Source organism: Mustela nivalis, assembly GCF_964662115.1.
Source record: "Mustela nivalis genome assembly, chromosome: 2".
In the NCBI taxonomy this organism is placed as follows: domain Eukaryota; kingdom Metazoa; phylum Chordata; class Mammalia; order Carnivora; family Mustelidae; genus Mustela; species Mustela nivalis.
In genome coordinates, this window is record NC_139021.1 from 160,320,512 (window position 1) to 160,345,071 (window position 24,560).

At 36.5% G+C, this 24,560-nt stretch overlaps 1 protein-coding gene across 15 annotated transcripts in view; it reads left to right on the forward strand.

Moving 5' to 3' along the window:
- Positions 1 to 24,560, forward strand: part of BTRC (beta-transducin repeat containing E3 ubiquitin protein ligase) — a 182,793-nt gene that overhangs the window by 86,640 nt on the left and 71,593 nt on the right. For 9 of the 15 annotated variants that reach the window (XM_082722416.1, XM_082722414.1, XM_082722413.1 and 6 more), the window contains one exon: positions 16,013 to 16,090. The exons of 3 other annotated variants lie outside the window; for them this stretch is intronic. In XM_082722416.1, coding sequence (XP_082578542.1) covers positions 16,013 to 16,090 — 78 coding nt within the window. Of the gene's footprint in view, positions 1 to 2,412; positions 2,618 to 16,012; positions 16,091 to 24,560 lie in introns of those variants that run through there. 3 more of the 15 variants (XM_082722417.1, XM_082722406.1, XM_082722408.1) reach the window with 3 other exon arrangements.

Consider the following 24,560-nt stretch of genomic DNA (forward strand, 5'->3'; position numbering starts at 1 on the left):
AAAATTTAATGTATATAACCATTCTCTAGCATTCCAATAATTTAAGGCCATAGGCTTAAGAGAAATAATTTTGTTAGAATAACACTCAAACATATCCTTTAAGTAGAAACCATTTGCATTGTTACAGAAAACAAATCTATTGGAGAAAAAGAAAACTATTTTTAAATTTGTTATACATCAAAGAGCCTTGTTAAAGCAACTACAACAAACCTACAGGGTTGTTTATTCCTGGGGCAGTAAAATTAGCCATCTTTCCAAGTAAATTTGTTCAACTATTCCTGGTAGAACTCCCAAGTTAATCAGTTTTGTTTTTATTTTCATTTTGTTGTTTGGTAATATTAACAAATGAAAATTGAAGACATGAATTGGTATTTATAATCTTTGACTCTCCAAAAATAGCACCCCTTGTACTTAAATTTTAAATCCTTCAGGCCAGTACTACCTTGGTATCTGGCTACTTGGAGGCTATGAGAATGCAGTCAGTGTAAATGATATTAGCTGTTTTCTGTTGAAAAACATGTTTTTCCCTCATTGTAGTTTTTTAAGCGTCTGTAGTGGAGATGAGGAGAAAATGAGAAAGCCAAATTTACAGTAACAGCAGAAGTTATAGCTTAAACTCAAGTATCCTGAGTAAGGAGTGTAGTTAGTCTATTTGGCATTTTAAGAAGAGAGCAAGGGATACAAAACAAAATGTGATTTTTGATTTCTTATTGATACCTTGCAGTTCTTTGAGGCATATCCTTCAAGTCCTATGTTGGACCATGTTTTCCCACCCTTGGGAACCAGAAGTCTATATAAGTCTATGTAAGAGATGATATTTGTAATTTTAAAGACCTGAAACCCATAAAGACTTTATATAATTAGTGGAAAGTCCAGAGGATAATAGGCCCACAAACTAGTAATTTTTTTAATAATAAGGATAAAAGGAGAGTAATTAGACAAGGGACAGTTCACAATTGAAATCTATACCTAAACACAAATCTTAACATAGTCCAGTCTGGTTTTCAGAAATTTACTTATTTATGTAGAATAATTTCATTTTTACTCCACAATATGTAGATGTTGGGTATATTATAGTTTATCAACTTTAAAGGAGCCTTTAATTTTTTTCATGACGTTGAATTGTAATAAAAATCAAGGAAGATACCCAAGGTGACGAGAGTCATTTAGCGGAAAAAAATTTAGGAGCAGGGGTGACAGAAATAACTGATCAGCAGAGAAAAAGGATTCTGGCATGCATCCTAAGGGGTTCTATAGTTCTCAACCCCATTTTGAGGAATCAAAAAGATCTACAGAATGCAGATGTCTTTGAGTTACAAAAATAACCAGATGTCCTTATTAGTAGAAGCAAATGTTTGCCTTTTAATACACACAAACTATATGCAGAGGATCTCTGGATGAAATAGTGTATAAATAGGGCAGGAAAGAAAATTGTGGCATGAAAGGCTCTGTCCTAAACATCTAGTCATAAAGGTATTATCTTGAAAAGGAGAACAAAAAAACATTCTTTAAGAGTCATGTAGATTTAAAGGTAAGCGAGGCAAAGTAAGCTAGTTACACTTTTGTTCACATGATAGGTAAATTTGGTTTCTTATTACGACTGTCTTTTAATCCCAGTCTCCCTGGTGAATTTTTGTTTATTTTACCATGCGTGTTTAGCTACTTTGTGCATTGTCAATTGTATTTTAAATGGTGAAACATATGAAACTTCTTTTTTCCCCCTGAATGAATGATAGTTGCCTTAGTTCTCTCAAGAAAAACAATCTACTCTAGTAGATAAATGCCCCTAGCAAGCCTCTTGGGATTTTTAAAATACCAAGGCACGTTGTTGCAAATAGAAGTGGTTTGGTGACCTCACTGGGATGTTAAGCGGAATCAAATAAAAAGTCTACTTGAAAGGACAAGGTATGAAGTTTTTTGTTTTTAAATCAAGCCTTTGGAATCAAAAACCTTTAGAGTTTAGATAGACTGACTTCTGATGTGGAGCATATTAACATAATTACAGACTCTTATATACTCACAGTCATTCCTGAATTGATGTTCAAACCTTTGATTAAGCCACAAAGCTGACCATGTTCAAATGCTATGTGATATCTGTCCTATTCATAAAACAGGTAACTGTTTTAGCCTTTTTTTTTTTTTTTTTGGATTCCCAAATGTATGGACAGAAATTTGTCCTTCTCTTATAGCTGTAACTATACTTTTAATGGTGAAGTATTAAACTGCTGTAATATGATATATTCTATAAATCGAAAGTTAACAAAAGCGCATTTGCTCATGCCCTTGCCTTGTCACTTCGTGGTGCAGTTCCCCCTCTTCCATCCTTCTTATCAGAGTATCTCAGTGCTTAGTTGAGCTTGTTTATCTTAAAAGAGCAGGAGGCAGGCTTTTAGGGAGTAAGCTACATGTTCCAGTATAACAGGCACCAATGCTGTTTGACTTGAAAAACATTTGATCTCTTACATTAACAGCCCATGTCACTGTAAAAGAGACTACAGCTGGGCTGTTGTTCAGTTTTCTGTTATTTTAGCTCTGAAATAACTGTTAGTGCTGCTCCAAAATCTCCGTGTTTAAAATTGTATATTGGCTGTCCCCCCAGGACTCGTAAGTAAACAAGGTGATATGTATGGCCAGAGGGAGCGTATTTTGTTAGCTTTGTTTTAAATAAGAACCTTCCCTATCTAAAGGTGGTTTTTGTCTGATCCCTGATGGTGTGCTGTGTGAGTTTGCTTGTGTAAATTTGTAGATGTCACAATATTTTAAAGCAGATTTTTGTTACTAATGTGTGAGCTCAGTAACTATTAATTATGAACTTACTTTCCCGCCCCCCAAATAATGAAGCAGTTAGTTTTTATCACCAAGTTTAACTTAAGAGATCCTGAATGATTTCCCTAAATAGAGCAGTTTGTATAGCAGCTGTTGAAAATGGGCAGGCAAGAATTTAAGGGGTATGTTTGTTAGACTTAAATATTACTTAGCTTTATTTTAAGATATTCAGTTATTGGTAATTTCTGTGCCAGGAATACTTTTGACAGTTGGAATCAAGGTTAGCAGTATTTAAAGAACAGAAAATAAAATTTATAAAATCAGATTGCTATTTTCTTCCTTTTTTAGAGTATCTCTTATTTTAAGTGATAGAATGGCGACTTACTATAGTAGTGGTAGAATGACAGCAATTTTACTCTTTCCTTTCTTCCTTACTCTATTTATTTTTAAGAATCTAGTTTGTTTTCCTATTCTAATTCTCTTCTCATAGGCTACAACACTACCAAGCCACCCAGCACTTTCTTTGAATTTAACCGAAAATACATATATCAGCTAGCACAAGTATAATTGGTTGAAAGGCAGCCATGTATCTGGGGAGTTCTTCTAAATACCGAATGTGTCATGTGCTTTGACATGACATATTTGTAATATCTCTGAATACAGAAAGCACTTTCTGTGTTAGCTGTAGGTGCTAAAGCTGTAGTGTGTTTTAAGAATGTGTGCAGTGCAAATTCTGGTTTGTGAGGTAATGACAAGTGTTTGCCTGCATAGACAATATATTTTTTCCCCTTGAGGTCCCCACACACCTAGTTTCCCTCAAGCTCATCATCTCTGTCAGGTTAATCAATAGGCACCGTATGGCAGAGGGTCAGTAATCAGTGTCATCGTGCCTTTAAATCGTGTTGAAAATTTGCTTAAAGCCTGGGCCAATTAACATCGAGATGATGAATGGATGGGAAGATGGGAAGAGCCTGACGCTCAGGGGCTTTGTGAGGAGGAGATGCTCAGCTGTTGAGCAGCAGACACCAGCGAATAAAATCAGCCATTCATGTGAGCTCAGTCCACCCACTCTTAATGATAATGTCAATCTAGCAAAATATATACACATTGGAGTTGTCACGAGTTCATAAATCAAAGGAGTTTGTCAAAGGCATTCAGATTAACGAGGCAGCAGCAATAACAAGTCAAATTTGCATAGAGAATTGCTCGAATCTCAGTAAATTATGATCCTGTTTTTCATTTGATTATTTGCTAATGTCTCAAGAGGGAGAATGATTATATTAGCATGCAAAATCTACTCCAGAAGTAGAAATCTGAAGTATAGAAGACCAGCACACTATGACAATTAATCAGTTTCTGCATACTAGCATAAATGCACAAGGCCCAGAAATGAACTTCTTTTTTATTATTATTTCTCCTTGCTACTGATCCAAATGGTTCAGCTTGACAGAGACTTTATATTGCTTTAACAGTGTTCTGAATTGTGCCTGCAGGCAAGACATAGTTATGCAGCTATAACCAACCTATCCATCTGCCAACCAGATTGGAATTCTCCTATCCAAGGCTTCCATTAACCCCCACTGACAGCTCCAAACAGGATTAAGAATTTGGAAGCATAAAAAATAGTTGTTCTTTGCAAATATACACAGTCCCTTTGCATTTTGAGAAAGGCTACATCTGCAGTGTTTTATAATTAGTGTCGGACAGTGTAGCAGGAGGAAAAAATCTAGTTGGTTTTTGTTGTTGTCTTTTTGGACTTCTGTCATAGAAAGTAAGGCAGTACTAATGGAAGTCCTGTGTGTTTGGTGTCTGAGAGTGCTTTCCATTATATCTGGTTTCTAGCACTGTGCTTGCATTGGTATATTGCTAGAAAATACCACTTCTTGAAAGCTTTAACTGGTAGATCTTGTTGAAGTTTAGCAGGATAGGGAGGCTTTGATGTGGTTGTGGTTTAATCGAGTATGTCAAATGATAAACGTGCTAAAGAAGCAGTGTGCATGAAAACATGCCAGAGAATATTATCTTATGAGGACACCAGAGGTCCTCCCTAAAACTGGTCCTTGAGTAGGATTCTTTAGTCAGCTACTGAACTTAAATGACCTATGTTTTTTTCTCCATCGATTAATGGAGAATTTGTTTAGATTAATTAGAATTTGTTTAGATACACATACAGTATATTATTTATGTCACCTTTCACTGAAGAGTTTAAATGATTTTTATTCCTGTAGTTAAATTGCCTTTAATTTTGTAAAAGAATAATTATTTCTATTTTTGGGAATTGCAAATTGTATATATTTGGAGGCTATAATTACTCCAAATGATACAAGTTAATGGAAAAATATTAATTCAGTTACTAATTTACCAGTCATGCCTACTGTGTGATGTTTGCAAATTAGCTATTAGAAATTGGTCTCTAGATTTTTTTTCTTCATGTGGTTGTCATTCTACATGATCAAATGACTCCGTTTTTTCCATGTGTTCAAAGTCAGAGTTATAATTCACCACAATTTACCCACTTCACTAATGTAACTTTCCTGGTTACAGAATCCTTTGAATTTTCTCAATGAGGAATGTAGCATAGGTAGAAAATGTTACTTCTAGTGTTGGAGCTGATTATTTTATTTATAACAGATGTCTATTCAGACAAGTTCAGGCTCTGTTGCACCATCCAACCTTGAGCATGCTGCTTTTTCAAAGATTATGATAAGTCATTATGAGTGGCTTGACTTTTCATCACTGTGTAAATTAGTTTAGTTTTTCATTTGATTATATAATCAACTCTTGATTATCCATGTCATCAGGAGTTGTGTGTTCAAACAGATAACTGAAAACAGTAAATAAGCCACTTACTAGGTCATGGAGAATATTGCCCTAGCCATAAACCTGCTGTGTGCTATCATCAAAATCTGTCTACTTCTTGTTTAAGACACCAAAAAACCCAACCAAACAAAAACAGAAAACCCAGCTCTGAAGAATCAGGAACAGTTTGCTTATTTACAGAAGAACTTTTCTTTCCTAATCAATGGTTGGCAAACTTTAACTATAAAGGATCAGACAGTAAACACTTGAGGCTTTATGGGCCATGGGATCTCTGTTGTGATTACTCATCTTTGCTATTGTAGTATGCAGGTTGCCTTAGATAAAAGGCAAATGAGTGAAGGTAGCTAAGTTTCATTAAAACGTTATTCGTAACATAAAGGTGTATCATTAAATAATTTTCTCTTTCTCTTAAAAAAAAAAAGTTATTTGTAAAAACTGTTTGGAGCAGGAGCTTACTCTGAGTTGTAATACCAGCATTAGAAGCGATGGGATAGTAGGACTGTAATTCGGCTGTCACTTTGAAGGTTTTCAGCTTTGAAAACCTTTTTTAAAGCTAGCCAGACAGTGTGGTTTTAGGGCTTCAATTATTTACTAAACATTTATCCATATATTATGTAATGTGTTGCAAAGTAGAGGGAGCCACAAAGACTTTACCAAAAAAGCTTTCAATATTACTGGATAGTTGAGAGTAATATGCAAACATTTATCTAATTAAGTGCTAAATTATGTAGGCCAAGATAAAAATGTTAAGGAATTTCCAGTAGAGAAAGTGGAAATAGTTATATGGTTTCTCAGAGAATATGACATTTGAAATTCATTTCAAGAATGGGTAGGACTTGAATTGATTAAAGTTTTTTCTTGTGTTTTTATAATTGCTGAGTGAATGACACTAAAATTAAGGATCCTCCCAGCCTGAAAATGTTGAGATTATATCACATGTTTATAAGACTATGAAGAGACTTAAGTAGGGCAGAAAGTGTTTGCTGATGGAATTAACTTGATGTCATATAGAAGAAAATTCTGGAAGGTCTTGGAGTCCAAGCCTAAAACTTAATATTTGATTTCATAGGAAGAAAGGGTCATGAAAAATTTTTGAGGGAAAAGACCACCATGACACTAGTGGTATTTAAGAAAGATTAATCGGCAATAGCGTTCAATTGAACAAACATTTTAAAAACTCACATTGTGTTCTCAGACTTTGTGCCGAGCCACTGGAAAATGAAGATGAAAAAAACTGGCCCCACCCAGAAGGGATATTACAGTGTGTGGTAGGAGTGGAAAGCTTGTTCCTAGAGAGATATGATATAGAGAGATATAAAGCATAAGTGCCAAAATAGAAATAAAGTGCTAGTTCAGAGTAATCAGTTCCACCTGGGGGTTAGTGGGGTGGGAGTAAGGAGAAGGGTTCTCAGAGAAGATATTTTAGTTGACTCTTGAATCAGAATTGTAATGATGTGGAGATCAGGAAAGGAGTCTGTTTGTTTTTAAAGATTTATTTATTTATTAGAGAATGAGAAGGCAGGGGGAGGGGCAGAGGGAGAGGGAGAGTCTTTTTTTTTTTTAAGAGTTTATTTATTTGACAGAGATCACAAGTAGGCAGAGAGGCAGACAGAGAGACAGGGGGAAGCAGGCTCCCCACTGAGCGGAGAGCCCCATGTGGGGCTCGATCACAGAACCCTGGGATCATGACCTGAGCTGAAAGCAGAGGCTTTAACCCACTGAGCCACCCAGGTGTCCCAGAGAGGGAGAATCTTAAGCAGACTCCCCACTGAGCTCGGAGCCTGATGTAAGGCCCAGTCTCACGACCCTGAGATCACCACCTAAGCTGAAACCAAGAGTCAAATGCTTAGCCAACTGAGCCACCCAGGCGCCCCAGGAAAGGAGTCTGTTACACACTGAGAGAATAGAAAATAGGAATAGCAAAAGCACAGGGATGCAAGAGTGCTTTTCATACTGTGGAGAATGATAAAATAATGTTGTGTAAGTAGTTCAGAGACTGATGGAAAGGTACAATGGCCAGATTGTGGTTGCTATACTAAGAAATTTGGACTTAATCCTGTAGGTGACAGAGAACTATAAAAGGGTTTTGGGCAGGTGTGGGGTAGAGTGAGGTAAATAAATGTCTTTTTAGAACATGGTTCTGGTGGTAGTGTATAGAATGGATCACATATGGGTTTAGGCAAGCGTGTCAGAAGGCTATCTCAATAGTAACAGCACTGGTAATAAGTGTTGGTGGTCTGGACTAGAGTAGAGGTTATGGAAATACAAACCGAGGGTTAGAACTCTCTCTCTCTCTCTTTTTTTTTTTTTTTTTTTTAAGAGATTTTATTTATTTATTTGACCGAGAGAAATCACAAGTAGATGGAGAGGCAGGCAGAGAGAGAGAGAGGGAAGCAGGCTCTCTGCTCAGCAGAGAGCCCGATGTGGGACTCGATCCCAGGACTCTGAGATCATGACCTGAGCCGAAGGCAGCGGCTTAACCCACTGAGCCACCCAGGCGCCCTCTCTCTCTCTTTTTTAAGATTTTATTTATTTATTTTCCAGAGATAGTGAGAGATCACAAGTAGGCAGAGCAGCAGGCAGACATAGAAGGGGGAAGCAGGCTCCCTGCTGAGCAGAGAATCTGATTCGGGGCTCGATCCCAGGACCCTGAGATCATGACCTCAGCCGAAGGCAGAGGCTTAACCCACTGAGCCACCCAGGTGCCCCCCAGGGTTAGATCTCTTAAAATAGATGATTGAAAGGAAAATTGGTTAGATACATTCCAAGAAAAAAGGTGGGGGGGGGTGAGTAAAAATTGGCTGAGGATTTAAGTTTGGGATGAAAAGAAAAGTTGGGAGGGAAGGAGGTGGCCTGGGATGGGTAAGAATGGTAAAAGAGTGCTTTAAATTTGGATATGTTGATTTTGAGACTGTTTATTTAAATCTGTCATCTGAATACTTTCTTTGAGGTGATTTGTCTTTTTTTTTTTTTTTTTAAGATTTTATTTATTTGACAGAGAGAGAGCATGAAAGGGGCGAGGGGCAGAGGGAGAAGCCGGCTCCCTGATGAGCAGAGGGCCTGATGTGGGACTTGATCCTGGGACTCCAGGATCATGACCTGAGCCGAAGGCAGTTGCTTAACCAACTGAGCCACCCAGGTGCCCCCTTTGTCTTTTTTATTCGCCCCCAAGTTACTTCTGGAAGCATTTTATCCAGAATACATCTAATGCACAAGCTTTAGCATTATTTCACTATATTCACTTTTTCTTATCCAAACGTCTATTACTTTGTCTATAGGTGTTACAACTCAATGCTTCCAGTTTGAAGTAAAATTCAAAGTTGTCTGCCAGACTTTTAGTCTCCCTTTTAATTCTAAACTTGTAAATGCTGGGCTAAGAGAGAAATATTTGAGTTAATATGAAAGGTAACAAATTATGTAGTATTTTTTTCAGAAATACTTTATTATGAAGCTGCTATGTATATCATATTGTTACTTCCAGACTACAAATACATTCTGCAAATGTATTTACTATAACTAAATGTTTAATCTGAGTGTTGCAAATGAGTTGTTCAAAGCAGTCAGGTTTTTATAATTAGGTTAAGTGGTAGAATATAACTTTTATTATTTATATTTAAGGGAATTTCCCCCCAAAATTTATTTCTCACTTATCTGACTTCTATTTTTCCATTTTTAAAGGTATTTTCTTTTAGATTTCATCTATTTTACTTAATTTTTATTTTTATATAATTTCAGAATTACAGAACAGTTGAAATAGTACAAAGAATCCCCTTACACTCTTCATATAGATTCTCCACATGTTAACATGTTACCGAATTTGCTCTATATGTACATACGTAAATATGATCACATCCATTTACTTTTTTCTGAACCATTTACAAGTTACAGACATAATGTCCTTTTACCAACATAAGTGTTTCATTCTATGTTTCCTAAAAACAAGGGCATTCTTTCAAATAACCACAGTACAAATTTATCAAAATGAGAAAATTAAATGTATAAACAAATGGTGGTACAGCCATATAGTGATACTACTTGGCAATAAAAAGGAAAGGACTGTAAGGACGCCTGAATGGCTCAGTGAGTTAAGTATCCAACTCTTGATTTCGGCCCAGATCATGATGTCAGGGTCATGAGATCAAGCCCCATGTCAGGCTCTGTTCTCAGTGTGGAGTCTCTCTGTCCCTTCCCCTGATTGCATATGGCACACTCTCTCTCTAAAATAAGCAAACAAACAAACAAATAATTTTTTTAAAAGGAAATGACCATTGATATATTCAACAACACAAATATGTTAAGCTAGGTGGAAAAAGATTTTAAAAATTATATTCTATATGATTTTATTTTGTGACATTTTGGAAAAGACCAAATTATTGAGAAAAAAATCTGTTATTATGAGGGAAAGGGATTGACTATAAAGGGGCAATGCAAGAGAATTTGGGAAATGATGAGTTGCTTTACATCTTGATTATGATGGTATTTACATAACTGTATGCTTTTTGCCGAAACTCACATAATTGTACACCAGAACAAGTGGATTTTTCTATATGTAGATTTTATTTTTATTTTATTTTTTAAAGATTTTATTTATTTACTTGACAAAGATCACAAGTAGGCAGAGAGGCAGAGAAAGCGAGAGATAGAGAGAGAGAGGGAAGCAGGCTCAGCGACGAGCAGAGAGCCCGATGCGGGGCTCGATCCCAGGACCCTGAGATCATGACCCGAGCCAAAGGCAGAGGCTTAACCCACTGAGCCACCCAGGTGTCTCTATATGTAAATTTTAAAAGTGAAGAAATAGTCATGAAATTAACATCGATACAATGTAATTAGCTCATCTGTAGAACTTATTCAGATTTTCCCAGTTGTTCCAATAATATCCTTTATACCATTTTGTCATGATGCCCACCCAGTAGTTACCCATCAAAATCAAATGAAATTGGGGATCAGGAGGAAGAAAATTGTGGATATGGCAGATCACTGTTCTTCATTATATAATTCTGTATAGAGAAGTTTATCATCAATTTTGCTTTAACCCCCCAGAATAATGTCAGATCACAGGTTGCATTTAGTTGTCCTGTCTCTTTAGTTTCCTTTCATCTGAAACAGATCCTCAGTCTTTCTTTGTATTTCATGACTCTGACATTTTTTGGTTAAGTACAGACTAGTAATTTGGGTTATCTAATGTTTTCGTTTGAACAGATTGAGATTATGTGTTTTTGGCAAGGTTTCCTCAGAAGTAGTAATGTGTTCTCAGTACATCATATCAGAGGCACATAATTTTTTAAAAATATTTTATTTATTTTAGAGAGAGAGAGAGAGAAAGTGATCACAAGCAGGGTGACGGGTAAAGGGAGAAGCAAGCTCCCCTCTGAGCAGGAATCCCAATTCGGGACTTGATACCAGGACCACGGGATCATGACCTGAGCCAAATGCAGATGCTTAACTATCTGAGGCGCCTGAGCACCCAGGAGGTACATAATGTTAAGGTGGTGTCTACCACATCTCTCCACTGTGAGGTTATTGTTTTTCCTTTTGTAATATTAAATATCTCATGAACACATATTTTAAGATCATGTAACACTCCTGTTATTTGTCTAACTCTCACCCACTAATTTGTGGCACGAGTCTTGCTTGCATCAAGTGGTTACCCTTAAATAGAACTTACTGAACATAATTTAGCTTGATGACCAGTCCAGTTATGAACATGACTTACTGGGATGCACCATAGATAAAGATAAGAGGAATAACTGTGCTCCTGAGAGGAGAACCTGGGTGATGTTGGAGAGCACACAAGCTTTGAGAACCACTGAGGTAACCACTTCGGTATACATGGGTGTTTCATCATTTCCCTCCATCCTCAAGACTGTAAACTATTTATCTGTTTGCTGGCTTTCTGGCTCTCTTCTTCACTATTAGAAGGGTATCTTACTCCTTGCTCCTAATATCATGACTGTTTAATGTCCCTACCTCTATTTTAAGGTAATAAATTTAGTGATACCCACTCAATAGTTCCTCATCTAAATCAGATAAAGTAGAGGGTCAGGAGGAGGAAAATTGTGGATATGGGCTAGACGCTGCTCATTCTATTATGTTCACATTACTATTTTCACTATGTAATTTAGTACCTAGTTTACCATCAATTTGGTTTCACCCCATCACCTATAGACTAAAAATGTGATTTATAATAACTTCACTATTGCAGACTTCTGCCAAAAAGTAACTAGGTTTCCAAGTTTATTATGATGACATTTTAACAAAATGTAATTAATGTTGAAATATAGGACTTTGTATTGAATTAAACCAGGTTGGATTATAAATGATATTGTATTTAAAGGAAGGTGGAACTTCATGGTCTGCGGAAGTTACTTGCATGTTATAAGTTTATAATTGAATACTGGCTTAAGTTTGTATTACATAAAACACTTAATTTTAGCATTTAAAACATTTATACTTTATTTTTCTTAAAAGTTAAATATACAAGTTGATTTTATGGGTTTATTGTTGACCTTTCCCTTCCTCTGTTTATCTTAAAGTGGCATATATTGCTAGTTTCATTATTTGGACTACTTTACAGTCATTACTTCCGCTGTGCCTCTAATTTTTTTGTAAATTGACTACATTACTTTTTTTCAAAATGGAGAGAAAACCCAGTTAGAACTCGGAAGTTATTGAGTCTCTGCACCTTCCTTTGTAGCATAGCATGTTTTTTCTTCTTTGTCTTAATTTTAGGGACCATTACCTTATAGTAGTCATCACAAATGTCAGATATCAAGTTAAATATCTTTTAAGAGATTTCTGCCCAAAAGGAACACCTTACAAAACGCGCCTGTCACACCAACTACAGGCAAGGCACAAGGTATACAGATGTTAGCCACAGAGGTACAGGGTCTTAAAATGACACTGTGTACGTGCTGCTTATCCTTAAATATATTTTAAAATATAATATTTGATAGAAACAACAAAAGGTATATCTAAAATATACAGTTATGATCCTATACTAATAATGTCATAGTTGTATGAAAATTTTCACATAAACTCATGTTAGAAATAATTTCTGCATCTAAAAGTAGTTCCCCAGTTAGAATGTGATGAGTATATGTAATGTAATGAGTATATCAAAATTTTTCTAAAGTTGCAAATTTAAAAATATTAACACTATGAATCTAGTTGTGGAAAAAAGTAATTTGTATTTGGATTTTCTGTACTTTGCCTTGCAGGTGGTGACTTATATGTGTTGATTACCAAATTTTTTCCAGTTATTTTGTAGTGTGGTAAAATACATATAAAAGTTATCATCTTAACTATTTTTTAAGTGTATGGTTCAGTGGTGTTAAATATATGCATTATATTTTGCAACCATCACCCTCATCCATTTCCATAACTTTCATCTTGTGAAACTGAAACTGTACCCATTAAACAATGATTCCCTATTCCCCCACTTGTCCCAGCCCCTGGCAGCCACCATTCAGCTTTCTGTATGATTTTGACTACTCTGAGTATCTCATGTAAGTGGATTCATAATCTTCTTGTGACTCACTTATTTCACGTAGCATAATGTTCTCAAGGTTCATCCATGTTGTGGTATATACCACAATTTCCTTCCTTTTAAAGGCTGAATACTATTCCATTGATATATTACATCACATTTTATTTTATTTTTTACTCTTATTTATTTATTTACTTACTTATTTTTATTACATTATGTTAGTCACCGTACAGTACTTCATTAGTTTTTGATGTAGTGTTCTATGATTCATTGTTTACGAGTAACACCCAGTGCTCCTTGCGATCTGTGCCCTCCTCAATACCCATCACCAGGATTGCCCATCCTCCCACCTGCCCCTTCCTTCTAAAACTGTCCCTTTGTTTCCGGAGTCCATAGACTCTCATGGTTTGGCTCTCCTTCCAATTTCCCTTCTCCATTTTTCCCTTCCTTCTCCTAATGTCATCCATGCTATTCCTTATGTTCCACAAATAAGTGAAACCATATGATAATTTACTTTCTCTGCTTGACTTATTTCACTTAGCATAATCTCCAGTCTCATCCATGTTGATTCAAAAGTTGGGTATTCATCCTTTCTGATGGCGGAGTAATACTCCATTTACACCACATTTTATTTATCCCTTCATCAGTCATTGGACACTTGGGTTGCTTCCATGTTATGAACACAGGTGTACACATTATCTCTTGAGACTCTGCTTTCAGTTCTTTTGAATATATACCTAGAACTGGAATTGTTGGATCTCTGATAATTCTGTTTAATTTTTGAGGGAACACCATACTCTTTTCCACAGCAGCTCAATTCTTTTATAGTCCCACTAACAGTGCATAAGAGTTCCAATTTCTCAACATCCTTGCCAATATATATTTTGGCTTTTTTCTATTTTTATTTTATTTATTTATTTGACAGAGAGAAATCACAAGTAGACAGAGAGGCAGGCAGAGAGAGAGAGGGAAGCAGGCTCCCTGCTGAGCAGAGAGCCCGATGCGGGACTCGATCCCAGGACCCTGAGATCATGACCTGAGCCGAAGGCAGCGGCTTAACCCACTGAGCCACCCAGGCGCCCGGCTTTTGTCTATTTTTGATAGAGTATTCTTAATGAATGTGATGTGGTGTCTCCATGTAGTTTTGATTTACATTCCTGAAATGATAGTGATGTTGAACATCTTTTCATGTGCTTGTTGGCCATTTGTATATCTTCTTTAGAGAACTGTCTATCCAAGTCCTTTGTACATTTTTGAATTGGGTTGTTTGGAGTTTTTTGTTTGTTTAGTTTTACAACTTCTCTATATTCTGGAATTTTTAAAAAGGTTTATTTATTTTAGAGAGAGTGCACATGTGCACACATGAATGAGAGGGAGGGGTAAAGGGAGGGGGAAAAAGAGAATCCTAAAGCAGATTCCCTGCTGAGCATGGAGCCCCATGAGGGGCTCCTCCCAGGACCCCCAAGATCATGACCTGAGCTGAAATCAAGAGTCAGGTGCTTTGGGGCGCCTGGGTGGTTCAGTGGGTTAAGCCTCTGCCTTTGGCTTGGGTCATGGTATCAGGGTCCTGGGATTGAGCCCTGCATCAGCCCTGCTCCTCTGCGGGGAGCCTGTTTCCCTCTCTCTCACTGCCTGCCTGCTTGTGATTTCTCTCTCTCTATCAAATAAATAAATAAATTTTAAAAAATTAAAAAAAAAAAGTCAGGTGCTTAACCAACTGATCCACCCAGGCGCCCTTATATATTCTAGATGTTAATCCTTCATCAGATACATGATTTGCAGATATTTACTCTCATCCCATGGGTTGCTATTTTATTACTCTGTTGATACTTAGAATTCTGAACTTGCTTTCAATTGGATTGGTTTTTTTTTTTCCTCTGTTCTTAAATATTTAAAAATCCCATTGACATTTATGGTCTTCTAGCTGCTGTTTGAGGTGATAGTGGCAAGAATGGACTGTAATTTTATTTTATTTTTTAAAGATTTTATTTATTTATATATTTGACAGACAGAGATCCCAAGTAGGCAGAGAGGCAGGCAGAGGGGGGTGGGGAGGAAGTCTCCCTGCTGAGCAGAGAGCCTGATGAGGGGCTCAATCCCAGGACCCTGGGATCATGACCTTAGCCCAAGGCAGAGGCCTTAACCCACTGAGCCACCCAGGCACCCCTGGACTGTAATTTTAAACCATTGATGAAATGATGTTGTTTTGAGCTAAGTACTATATTATTTTTAATAAAAGAAAAATCGGAGAAGAGGACAAAGAGAAGGAACTATTTATTTTAGGATCCAGACTTTGAGAATTTCTAGTGACGAAACATTTACTATAGTTTAAAGCTAATTATGTAAAATAGAAGGTAATAATCATGGTTTAAGTTAATACCAGCTAAGTATAAACTGGAGCTTTCTCGTGTCCAGTGTCACCTGCATTTTCAAAGACCAATAAACTAGATTCCTAATGACTGTGATCTGCCGGGCAGTGCTTAAAAATAGATGAAATACTTTCCACCTAGGTCCCTACTTAAATTTATTTATATACATGGGCATATGTTTTTCTTTATGTAAGTGTATGTCTGTATGTATATAAATCTTCAAGTGAATAAATGCATAAATATACATGGTATTCTAGCTTACAGAATTAGAAATGTAGGGGCGCCTGGGTGGCTCAGTGAGTTAAGCCTCTGCCTTCAGCTCAGGTCATGATCTCAGGGTCCTGGGATCGAGCCCCACATCGGGCTCTCTGCTCAGCAGGGAGCCTGCTTCCCTCTCTCTCTCTGCCTGCTTCTGCCTACTTGTGATCTGTCTTTCAAATAAATAAAATCTTAAAAAAAAAAAAAAAAAAAAAAAAAAAAAAAAAAAGAATTAGAAATGTAATTCAGTTTACTCCCACAGAATAAGATTGAAGATAATGAGAACTGAATTAAAGCTTACTTTCTTTCACAGAATTCCTCAGAGAGAGAAGACTGTAATAATGGCGAACCCCCTAGGAAGATAATACCAGAGAAGAATTCACTTAGACAGGTATGAAATTCAGTCTGTCTTAAAAATAAAAAGCTACCACCAACAGAAGAAAAGACAGGAAACCCTCAATTTGCCATTCGTTAAGCACTGGAGCTTAAATTAAGAGTACTCTGAAGTTGAGGTGGCTGTAGCCACCAATTTCAATCAGATTACATTGTTTTTCCAGTCTTTTAAAAATATCGTAGGTGTACAAGTAGAGGAAAGGTTGATTGCTTATGTTTAGTGAAAACAACACCAAAGAGAAGTTTTCTTATTCAGGAAAAATAACTTGAAATGCTTCTTAAGTGCAGGTGGTAGAATAGTTGGCTTTAAACTTTCTTTCCTTTGAGATTCTTAACACATTTTTTAAAAATTAGCAATCAAAAGGGATCTGCCTCTAGTGAAGTTAGCTCCTTTTAGTCTGAGCAGTATTTGTTTGCTTTTTCTAAAAGTAAAGGCCATTATTGATGATGATAACTGTAAAAAAAAATTTCTCCCTTCTGTACCCCACTCCCCAAAGATAACACATTTTGCTTTGAAAGTTAATTCCATGGTGCCCTTTTTTAAAGTTAAAATGTCCAGAAACATTTGCTTAAAAAATTTGCTCTTCTCACTGCCTGCAGCAATCTCTAACATCTTTTGTCCCCAATAGCAACAAAAACAAGTTCACTAGAGTGTTGCCAGAGAATAGGTATACCACCTCTTCACTTTCAGTGTAAGGTTGGATAAGATGAGCACCAGCAGTACCCAAAATATTTTCAGTTTACTTCCACTTACAGTACTATTCTTAGGAAAAAAGAAAAGAGGTCTGATATTTGTCTAGTGTCCACCGCAAACCTGGTATTTGTTTCATTCCATCCTCACATTCACCCTACAGAGTTGGTAGATAGGGCCTCCGATTTATAGATGAAGAAAATGGAGACTTAGGGAGGTTGGGTGACTTGCTTATTAGCTCGTCAGTGATTTAAAACCCAGACCTCAATGTTGCTCAAGCGTTTCTACTTCTGCCTTCTGATTCCAAGTTTGTATAACAGTGTTAACATAGGGGAAAAGTACTTGAAACTGTGATACACTCATTTTTTATTTACTGTAGTAAAAATTTGGGGATGGGCACTTTTCCTTTTTGATAAAAATAATTGTTTAGTAAGTAGAAATGAATCCATTCAGGAAGCTTTTATAAAAAACCTGAATGATTAGTAATTGATACTATGGAGTTACAGCTTTAACTATTTGGAGACAAACAGCTGATAATCTAAATCTAAATAAATAGAACAGTATTGAGTAAGATAAATTTAGAGGGAGAAAGTCTCTCCCCACTCTACAGAAATAACTGTCAGAAAACAATGACACGACAAAAAGTTTTGGCAACTTTATTTAAGCTAACAAACGAATTTTCACTCTGCAAAGTTATAAATTAATTTTAATAGGCTGATCCAGATGGTCCATTTGGAAAATGGATAGGCTGATCTGTTGAAAATTAAACTAAATTTATCTCTCTCATACTTCAAACTGAAGCAAGAGAGAGAATCGTGCCTATTAAGTCCAGCACATACAGATGGACCAGCAGGTCACACATGGGACTAATCTGATTCATTTTAAAAATAAATGCATACATTATTGAATCATTTTCTACTTGCAAGATCCGTTGTGTGCAGTGTTTGAAAGAGATACGCTGTGGCTTTTTCATTGCTTTTTAGCAGATTTGCTTCACCCTCTCCACTTTAATATAACAACCATTTTGTTTTTGTTTTTGTCTTTCCTCCTAGTGCTCCAAAATGATTTTTCTAATATCTGTCATTCAGTGTTGAGATCCAAGCTCTGGAGATTAATTAGGTCATGAGGCTTTTTCCCCTCCTCTCTTTGTAAAGGGTTTTATCTCTATTCTCTTTATGAAGAGCATGAACTCAGTGTTCTTGGAAAGAGAAATGGCCTTTAGAAACAGGGAAGTAGGAGATCCTCCTGGGGCCCTCTGAATCTTTTAGCTTCTGGGTGTTTTAACAGCCCTATGAATGCAGATTTGTAAATTTATTGCAGTGCCATCTGGTTTTTTGCTCGAACCAGATTACTGTTGGCTTGTGTCTGTCTATTGTGGTGGTCACTCCCTAGGAGCTTGCCCTCTCAATCTTAGGGAAGAGTGATGAATAGCAGGGGTCAATAGAAGCGGGTCACAGGGCAGCTGTCTAGGACTGCCCTGAACTTGATTACCCCACTGCTGATTTTTTTTAGTGTAGAACATAATATATAAGCTGTTTAAACTCCCTCTTTTCTCTGTTGCATGACAATAATGAAGTGTCATTTGCTCCCCCCCCCCACTTTAGTCAAGTTAATACAGATAAAAAGATGTCAAGGCTGCCTTTTACCTAGTGTTGATGTAAGTAGGATTTGCATCATGTAGGCCAATCCCTTGAGATTCTTTTGCAGATATTTCTAATGGGATTTCAAGGAACTCTTTCACTATTGATTTGAAAATGCTCAGTTAAATTCTAACAAGTTTAGTATTGTTTTAAACTGATTTTATAGTTCATGTATATTGTTCTAAAATACAGTTCGCAGGTGATGATAGACTATGACCACTGCCTGGTAACTTCGAGTTATTTAAAAATTTGGAAGAGCTGAAAAAAGGGTCATCACTACAATTCTTACAGACATTTAAAGGATAATGAGGGGATATTATAAATAACTTTCAACCACAGTTTTGGCAACTTAGATGAAATGGACACATCCCTTGAAAAATACAACTTACTGAAACCAATGCAAGGTGAAACAAATTTGAATAGGCTGATGTCTAGTAAAGAAATCACATTATCAAAAGGCCCCCAAATGGTTTCACAAGTGAATTCTATCAGACATTTGAGGAATAAATAGCTCACTCTTGTACAAACTCAGAAAACAGAGAAGGAAAGAACTCTTCCTGACTGTATTATGAGGCCACTGTAACCATAATTCCAAAACCTGACAAAGACGTTAGCAGAAAAAGAAAATATTGAAGGAGAAAGTCAGGAGACTTGGTGACTACTCTCAGTGTCACCAAGCCATTTTGTATACCCATTTTTCCATTTAATTTCCAGTATCAGAAGGCGGGAAAGTTGGTGGGGAAAGAGAACAGTGTATCTTTTTAAGGTTCTGAATTTGGGAATAATCTCCTTACCTCTCCACATTAAGTAAAGTGTGAACTTCTGTTTAAAGAATGTACAGTGGCTCCAATTTTCTTTCTACTTTTGTTCCTAAAACGTGAAGCCAAGGAAACCATAGCAACTGTTTTCAGTGCTTTTATTCATATCTGCAAACAAGGGCAAAGGCCTGGGAGGATACACGAAAGTACTCATTACTTTTTGAAAATGTAGCCTTACAACATACAACTTCTTCTTTGCTTCACATTGGTGCTAATAGGATCTGTCAGCCCTGCCTTTCTCTGTAATTGAGTAAATTGTGACCTCTGTCTAATCCTTCCCCATCCCCCATTCCCTTTGTGTATGTGTCCACTTACCATCCTGAGAACGTGGGCAGTGATAAATAAAGCATTGAGTAGAGCTCTCTCAACTCTTTGAAAGCAGCATGATGCCAGCCCTCTAGTTATATTTCTTTAAGTGTTTACGTTTTTCTGTATTCTTTCTCTTGTGTAGCTGGAACCCTGGGGATGCAAAGCCATGAGAGAGGCCAAGAAGCTAACAAAGTAGCTGTCTCCCTTGTTAGCTTGTTCCTTTATTCTTTAAAAACAAGATAAAAACCATCTGGCTCAGGGCATTACATTTTCCTCCCCCATGCACCTCTATAGATGGAGACTTCACCTGCAGTGAGGGTTTACATTGATTAGGGAGGGAGCAGTAATTCAAGCTCCCATCCTCTTCAAGGATACTTTGCAGTCTTTAAAGGTGCTGACCCACTGAGTTAAACTGTCAAGGGAGGATAAAAAAGTATCTTCATCCCAGGAGGTAACAGCTGCCAGGTTTTCAACACCTTGCACGCTGCTGGAAAAATGTCACAATTGTCAGCTGAAAGAAAAATGACTCTGTTGTCATCTTCTGTTAATGACTGGGCCTTATAAAGGGAACTACATAAGCCTTTCAGAAGGAATAAGTAGATATTTTCCTTTCCTACCCCCATGCCCCTAAATTCCTGTGTTGTTCTAAACATTACCTTAAACTAGATCCATAAAAAACAGCAGTGAAGAACTTAAACAGCCCCATATAAGCATGGAGGTCTGATTGGCATAGCTCCTTTATACAGTTGGATGAGTAGGAGGAAAAAGCACATCACTGACACAGAAAATGACATTATAGTGTGTATTAACAAAACAACAACAACAACAACAAAAAGTCATTCATAAGCCAGTGAACTGAGAGAAAACATACTGTATTTCTGCTCTTTGGAGGACAATTTGTTTTCAGGCAGCATCCAGATGGGTAAATACCACGACATTTCTTTTTTCAAGAGAGCCACTTCTTTTCTTCCTTTAGAAAAAAAAAAAGAAAGAAAGAAACTCACTGAATTTACTTCCTTTAATAGCTCTATAATGTTTGTATATGATGGCATTCCCTTCTTTCTGATTTGATTGATGAGGGGAAAGGTTTAATGAAGTCCCTGATATTAGCCAGGCAAGTTTTTTTTTTTTTTTCTATTTGTTTTAGGTTAGTCATTTTAATTGTATTGAGTAATTAGAAGGTACACACAGCCAGGGGAGCTTTGTTCTGATAATTGCTCAAGAAAACCCATTCCCTATCTGCTGTTGCTTTGTGTTAAGACATTTCTCCCTCTAGTGGCAATAGTAAGCACTTTGACTTGGCAGTAGGCAAGGTGTAATTGCAATATGACAAACTATGCTTAAGGGACTATCTTGTAAATACTTTAGTTTGGGGTTTGGCATTATTTCATTATATATGTGTGTTTTTTCCCCCTATGAAACTTCCTATCTCTCCCCCCGCCCCCAAAGTGTTTTGGGCTTTGGATGGAAAAAATTGCCTGAGATGTTTATTAAAAAAAAAAAAAATAAAATCACAGTGCATCCTGGGTAATGTTTTGCAGCTTGACTTAATTTTAGTCATCTGTTTTAATTACCTATTTATAAAAATGCTTTTGCATTTGTAGACATTATTTAATACTTTGGAAGAAGCACCTCATTTGAAATAAATAAATAAATTGTATTTATTTTAAATAGTCCATGTAAAAGACCTTAAAGGTAATTAATGTAGGTCTCTTAAGTAAGACAAAAGTGATCTTTCCAAGTCTGATGAAGTGATTTGTTTATTTAACTTCCCACTTCGGCTGAATCCTTTAGAGTCTAATAAACTTTTAAAAAAAAAACATGGTTTGGCAATTTGTGTCTAGCTACAAAAACCCTTCTTCAAAAAGAAGCAATTTAATAACAGGCTTTCTTAAAATTACTTTGAGGAAGGAAGACTGTATAGGGGGTTGGTGTTTTGTTTTATTTTTATTTCAGCATAATCATTCTTTGATAAATTGTGTAATCACTGACTTAGTAGAAAAAAATATTATTGAACTCCCGGGTTGCAATGACCATAAAATAGTGTATTTTCATATAGAGACTTGAGATATTGTGAATAAATTATAAAGGAAACAGCTTATATGCTGGTCGAAGTCCATATGGACCCAATTCTTTTTGTGTTCAGTGCTTAATGTGGATGTACCATTTTAAGAAAAACAAAAAGATGGCGGGGGGGGGGAGCCTATTGTGCCCTTCTGTATGAGTCTTTTTAAAATCTGCCCTAAGAGTAACTTGGAATGAGAACAGATACAGCATTGCATCCATTGAACGAGGTTGTGTAGCATCAGTGTGGCGTTTTTAAAGCCCAGTTCCAGCTTCCCTAGATGTTGCCTTGTAGTTTGGTTTTTCTATCCCATATTCTTGCTGGGGACTTCATTTGATGTGACCATATATCTGAAGGTCCCTGTCTCCCCCTCTCCCCCGCTTCCTGCCCCCCAATCACTAGCCATTTCCATTATACTATATCTTGTTTTGCTATAGGGCTGCTGAACAGATTTCTTAAGCAGCTTTTTGCAAGGTTAAAAGAAATGCAGCTTGGTAACAAGTTTGTGTCATTTTAAATATATACCTTCTAGTAAATAAGGAGAAGTCTGGCAATCAATCCCTTTTAGTGTGTTATATGTTTCACCTGACAACTAAACCTTCTATTGATTAGCCATTACTTTGTTAGATAATCCTATGTCATTGAATCCATTGTAAAAAATTAAACTCTTTAAAATGTTTTACCCTAGCAGCACTGTGAAAATTGAAAACTTGTTCAGAATTACAGCCTGCTTTCACAAAGAAGGTAGTTTTCAGCAAGGCATCTTCCTGGTTTATGCTTATGTGCTTTATATGCAATATAAAAATGTATTAAAGTACTCCAACGCAAAACTCTCTTCTTCTGGTTCAGCAATGTAAGCTACCTTTTCAAATATTGCATGGGGACAGGGCCTATCTTGCCAGTGGCAGTTATACTCACTAGTTTAATTTTAGCCTGGAAGGAGTCTTATAATAGTAAAATATTGAATGTAAGAATACTGAATTTTTTAGCCTTTTTATTCCAGAGTGATCTTAGGACTGTACCAAGTTGTAATTTACTAATCTGTGTGACTTCCTTGGGGAGTAGGCAAGATTGTATACCCATTTTACAGATGGGATGGCTAGAAATTAAAGCTTATGTATACTCTTACTCTAAGAGCTCTGGCAGGTCTAGAACTGGTTTCCTAAATCTATATAATATTCCCCTGGTGTCTTATACTCAATTCTGAGAGAAAAGGAATTTTGGAGGGAAACAAATTAGTTTCCTAACCTGCCAGGACTATTTTTTCCCCCAGAAAATAGCATAATATTTTTATTAATTAACTAGGCAAAACTTTAGTTCATTTTACCCCAAAATATTAACTCTATACCTTTATGTTTTTATTGGAGTAAATTTTTCATACAGTGAACTGCGTAGATACTAGTTGTATAAGTCAATGAAAATATAAGTCTGTCTGCCTGTGTAACTACACCCTTATCAAGCTGTAGAACATTTTCATTACCCGAGAAAATATCCTTGGTCTCCTTCCAGCCAGTTTTCCCATTGCCCATGAGCCAAACATCGATCAACATACTCTCATAGGTTAGTTTCACTTTTTCTAAAATTTCATGTGATAGAATCATAGATTTTGGTGGTCTGACTTTCAGTGTAATGTTAATGAAATCCATTGATACCACTGTGTGTATCAGTAGTATATTCCCTTTTATTTTATATTTTGTTGAATAAATACACTGTAGTTTTTTTTCCATTCTTTTGGTGGATACCTAAGCTACTTGCATTTTTTTTTTTTAAGATTTTATTTATTTATTTGGCAGAGAGAAAGGTCACAAGTAGGCAGAGAGGCAGGCAGAGAGAGAGAGAGGTGGAGGCAGGCTCCCCGCCGAGCAGAGAGCCCGATGCGGGCCTCAATCCCAGGACCCTGAAATCATGACCTGAGCCGAAGGCAGAGGCTTAACTCAGTGAGCCACCCAGGTGCCCGCTACTTGCATTTTTATAAATGTAGTTGCTATGGATGTTCTAATATAAAGTTTTTTTGGTGAGTATGTGTTGAATACTTCTTGATGTGCATTTTTATAAATGTAGTTGCTATGGATGTTTTAATATAAAGTTTTTTTGGTGAGTATGTGTTGAATACTTCTTGATGTGCTTATTTGGATGTTGTCTTTTGTGAAGTAATCCATTTAAGTTTTTTGTCATTTAAAAAAACTTGTGTTGTCTGCCTTACTGAGTTCTAGAACTCATGATATTGGCTCTTTGTGAGATATGTGTTCTGAATATTTTCTCACAAGCTTGCCTATTTATTCATGGTGTGTTTTGATGAGAAGTTTCTCATATTTGAATGAAGCCCAGTCTATTAATCCTTACCTCATGATTGTACAGATACTCTAAGTTTTCTTCTAGAGGATTTGTAAGTTTTAGCTTTTACCCTTAATTCTGTGATCCATCTCAAATTAAGGCTTATGTGTGCTGTTCATTATTTTCCCCATGCTTTTTTATTCAGTTGTTTTGATACCATTGTTGAAGACTTTTCCTTTCCCCCATTGAATTACATGAGTGCTTTTGTCAAAAATTCCTTGGCTGTACAAGTGTAGTCTATTTCTGAAGTCCTGGAGAAGAGGCTGCTGGTAGATGCAGAGCAAAGGGTACCAGAAGCTGAGGCACTGACCAACCCTTGCTTTAGATTCAACAGAAGGCAAGCTCAAGTCCTCTTTTTTTAGAAGTGTGCATCAGTAGTATATTCTCCTTTATTGTTTGTAAATAAGGCACCGAATACTAAGCTCTTGATCATTACAGCTTTAGTAAGTCTGAATCAAGTAGTGTGAGTCTTTAATATCCTTAATTTTAATATTGTTTTGGTTATCATAGATACATTTCTGTATAAATTTTAGAATCATTAGCAATTTCTTTTAAGAATTCTGCAAGGTTTTGATTTGGATTTTAAATATATACTGGGACACATACACATA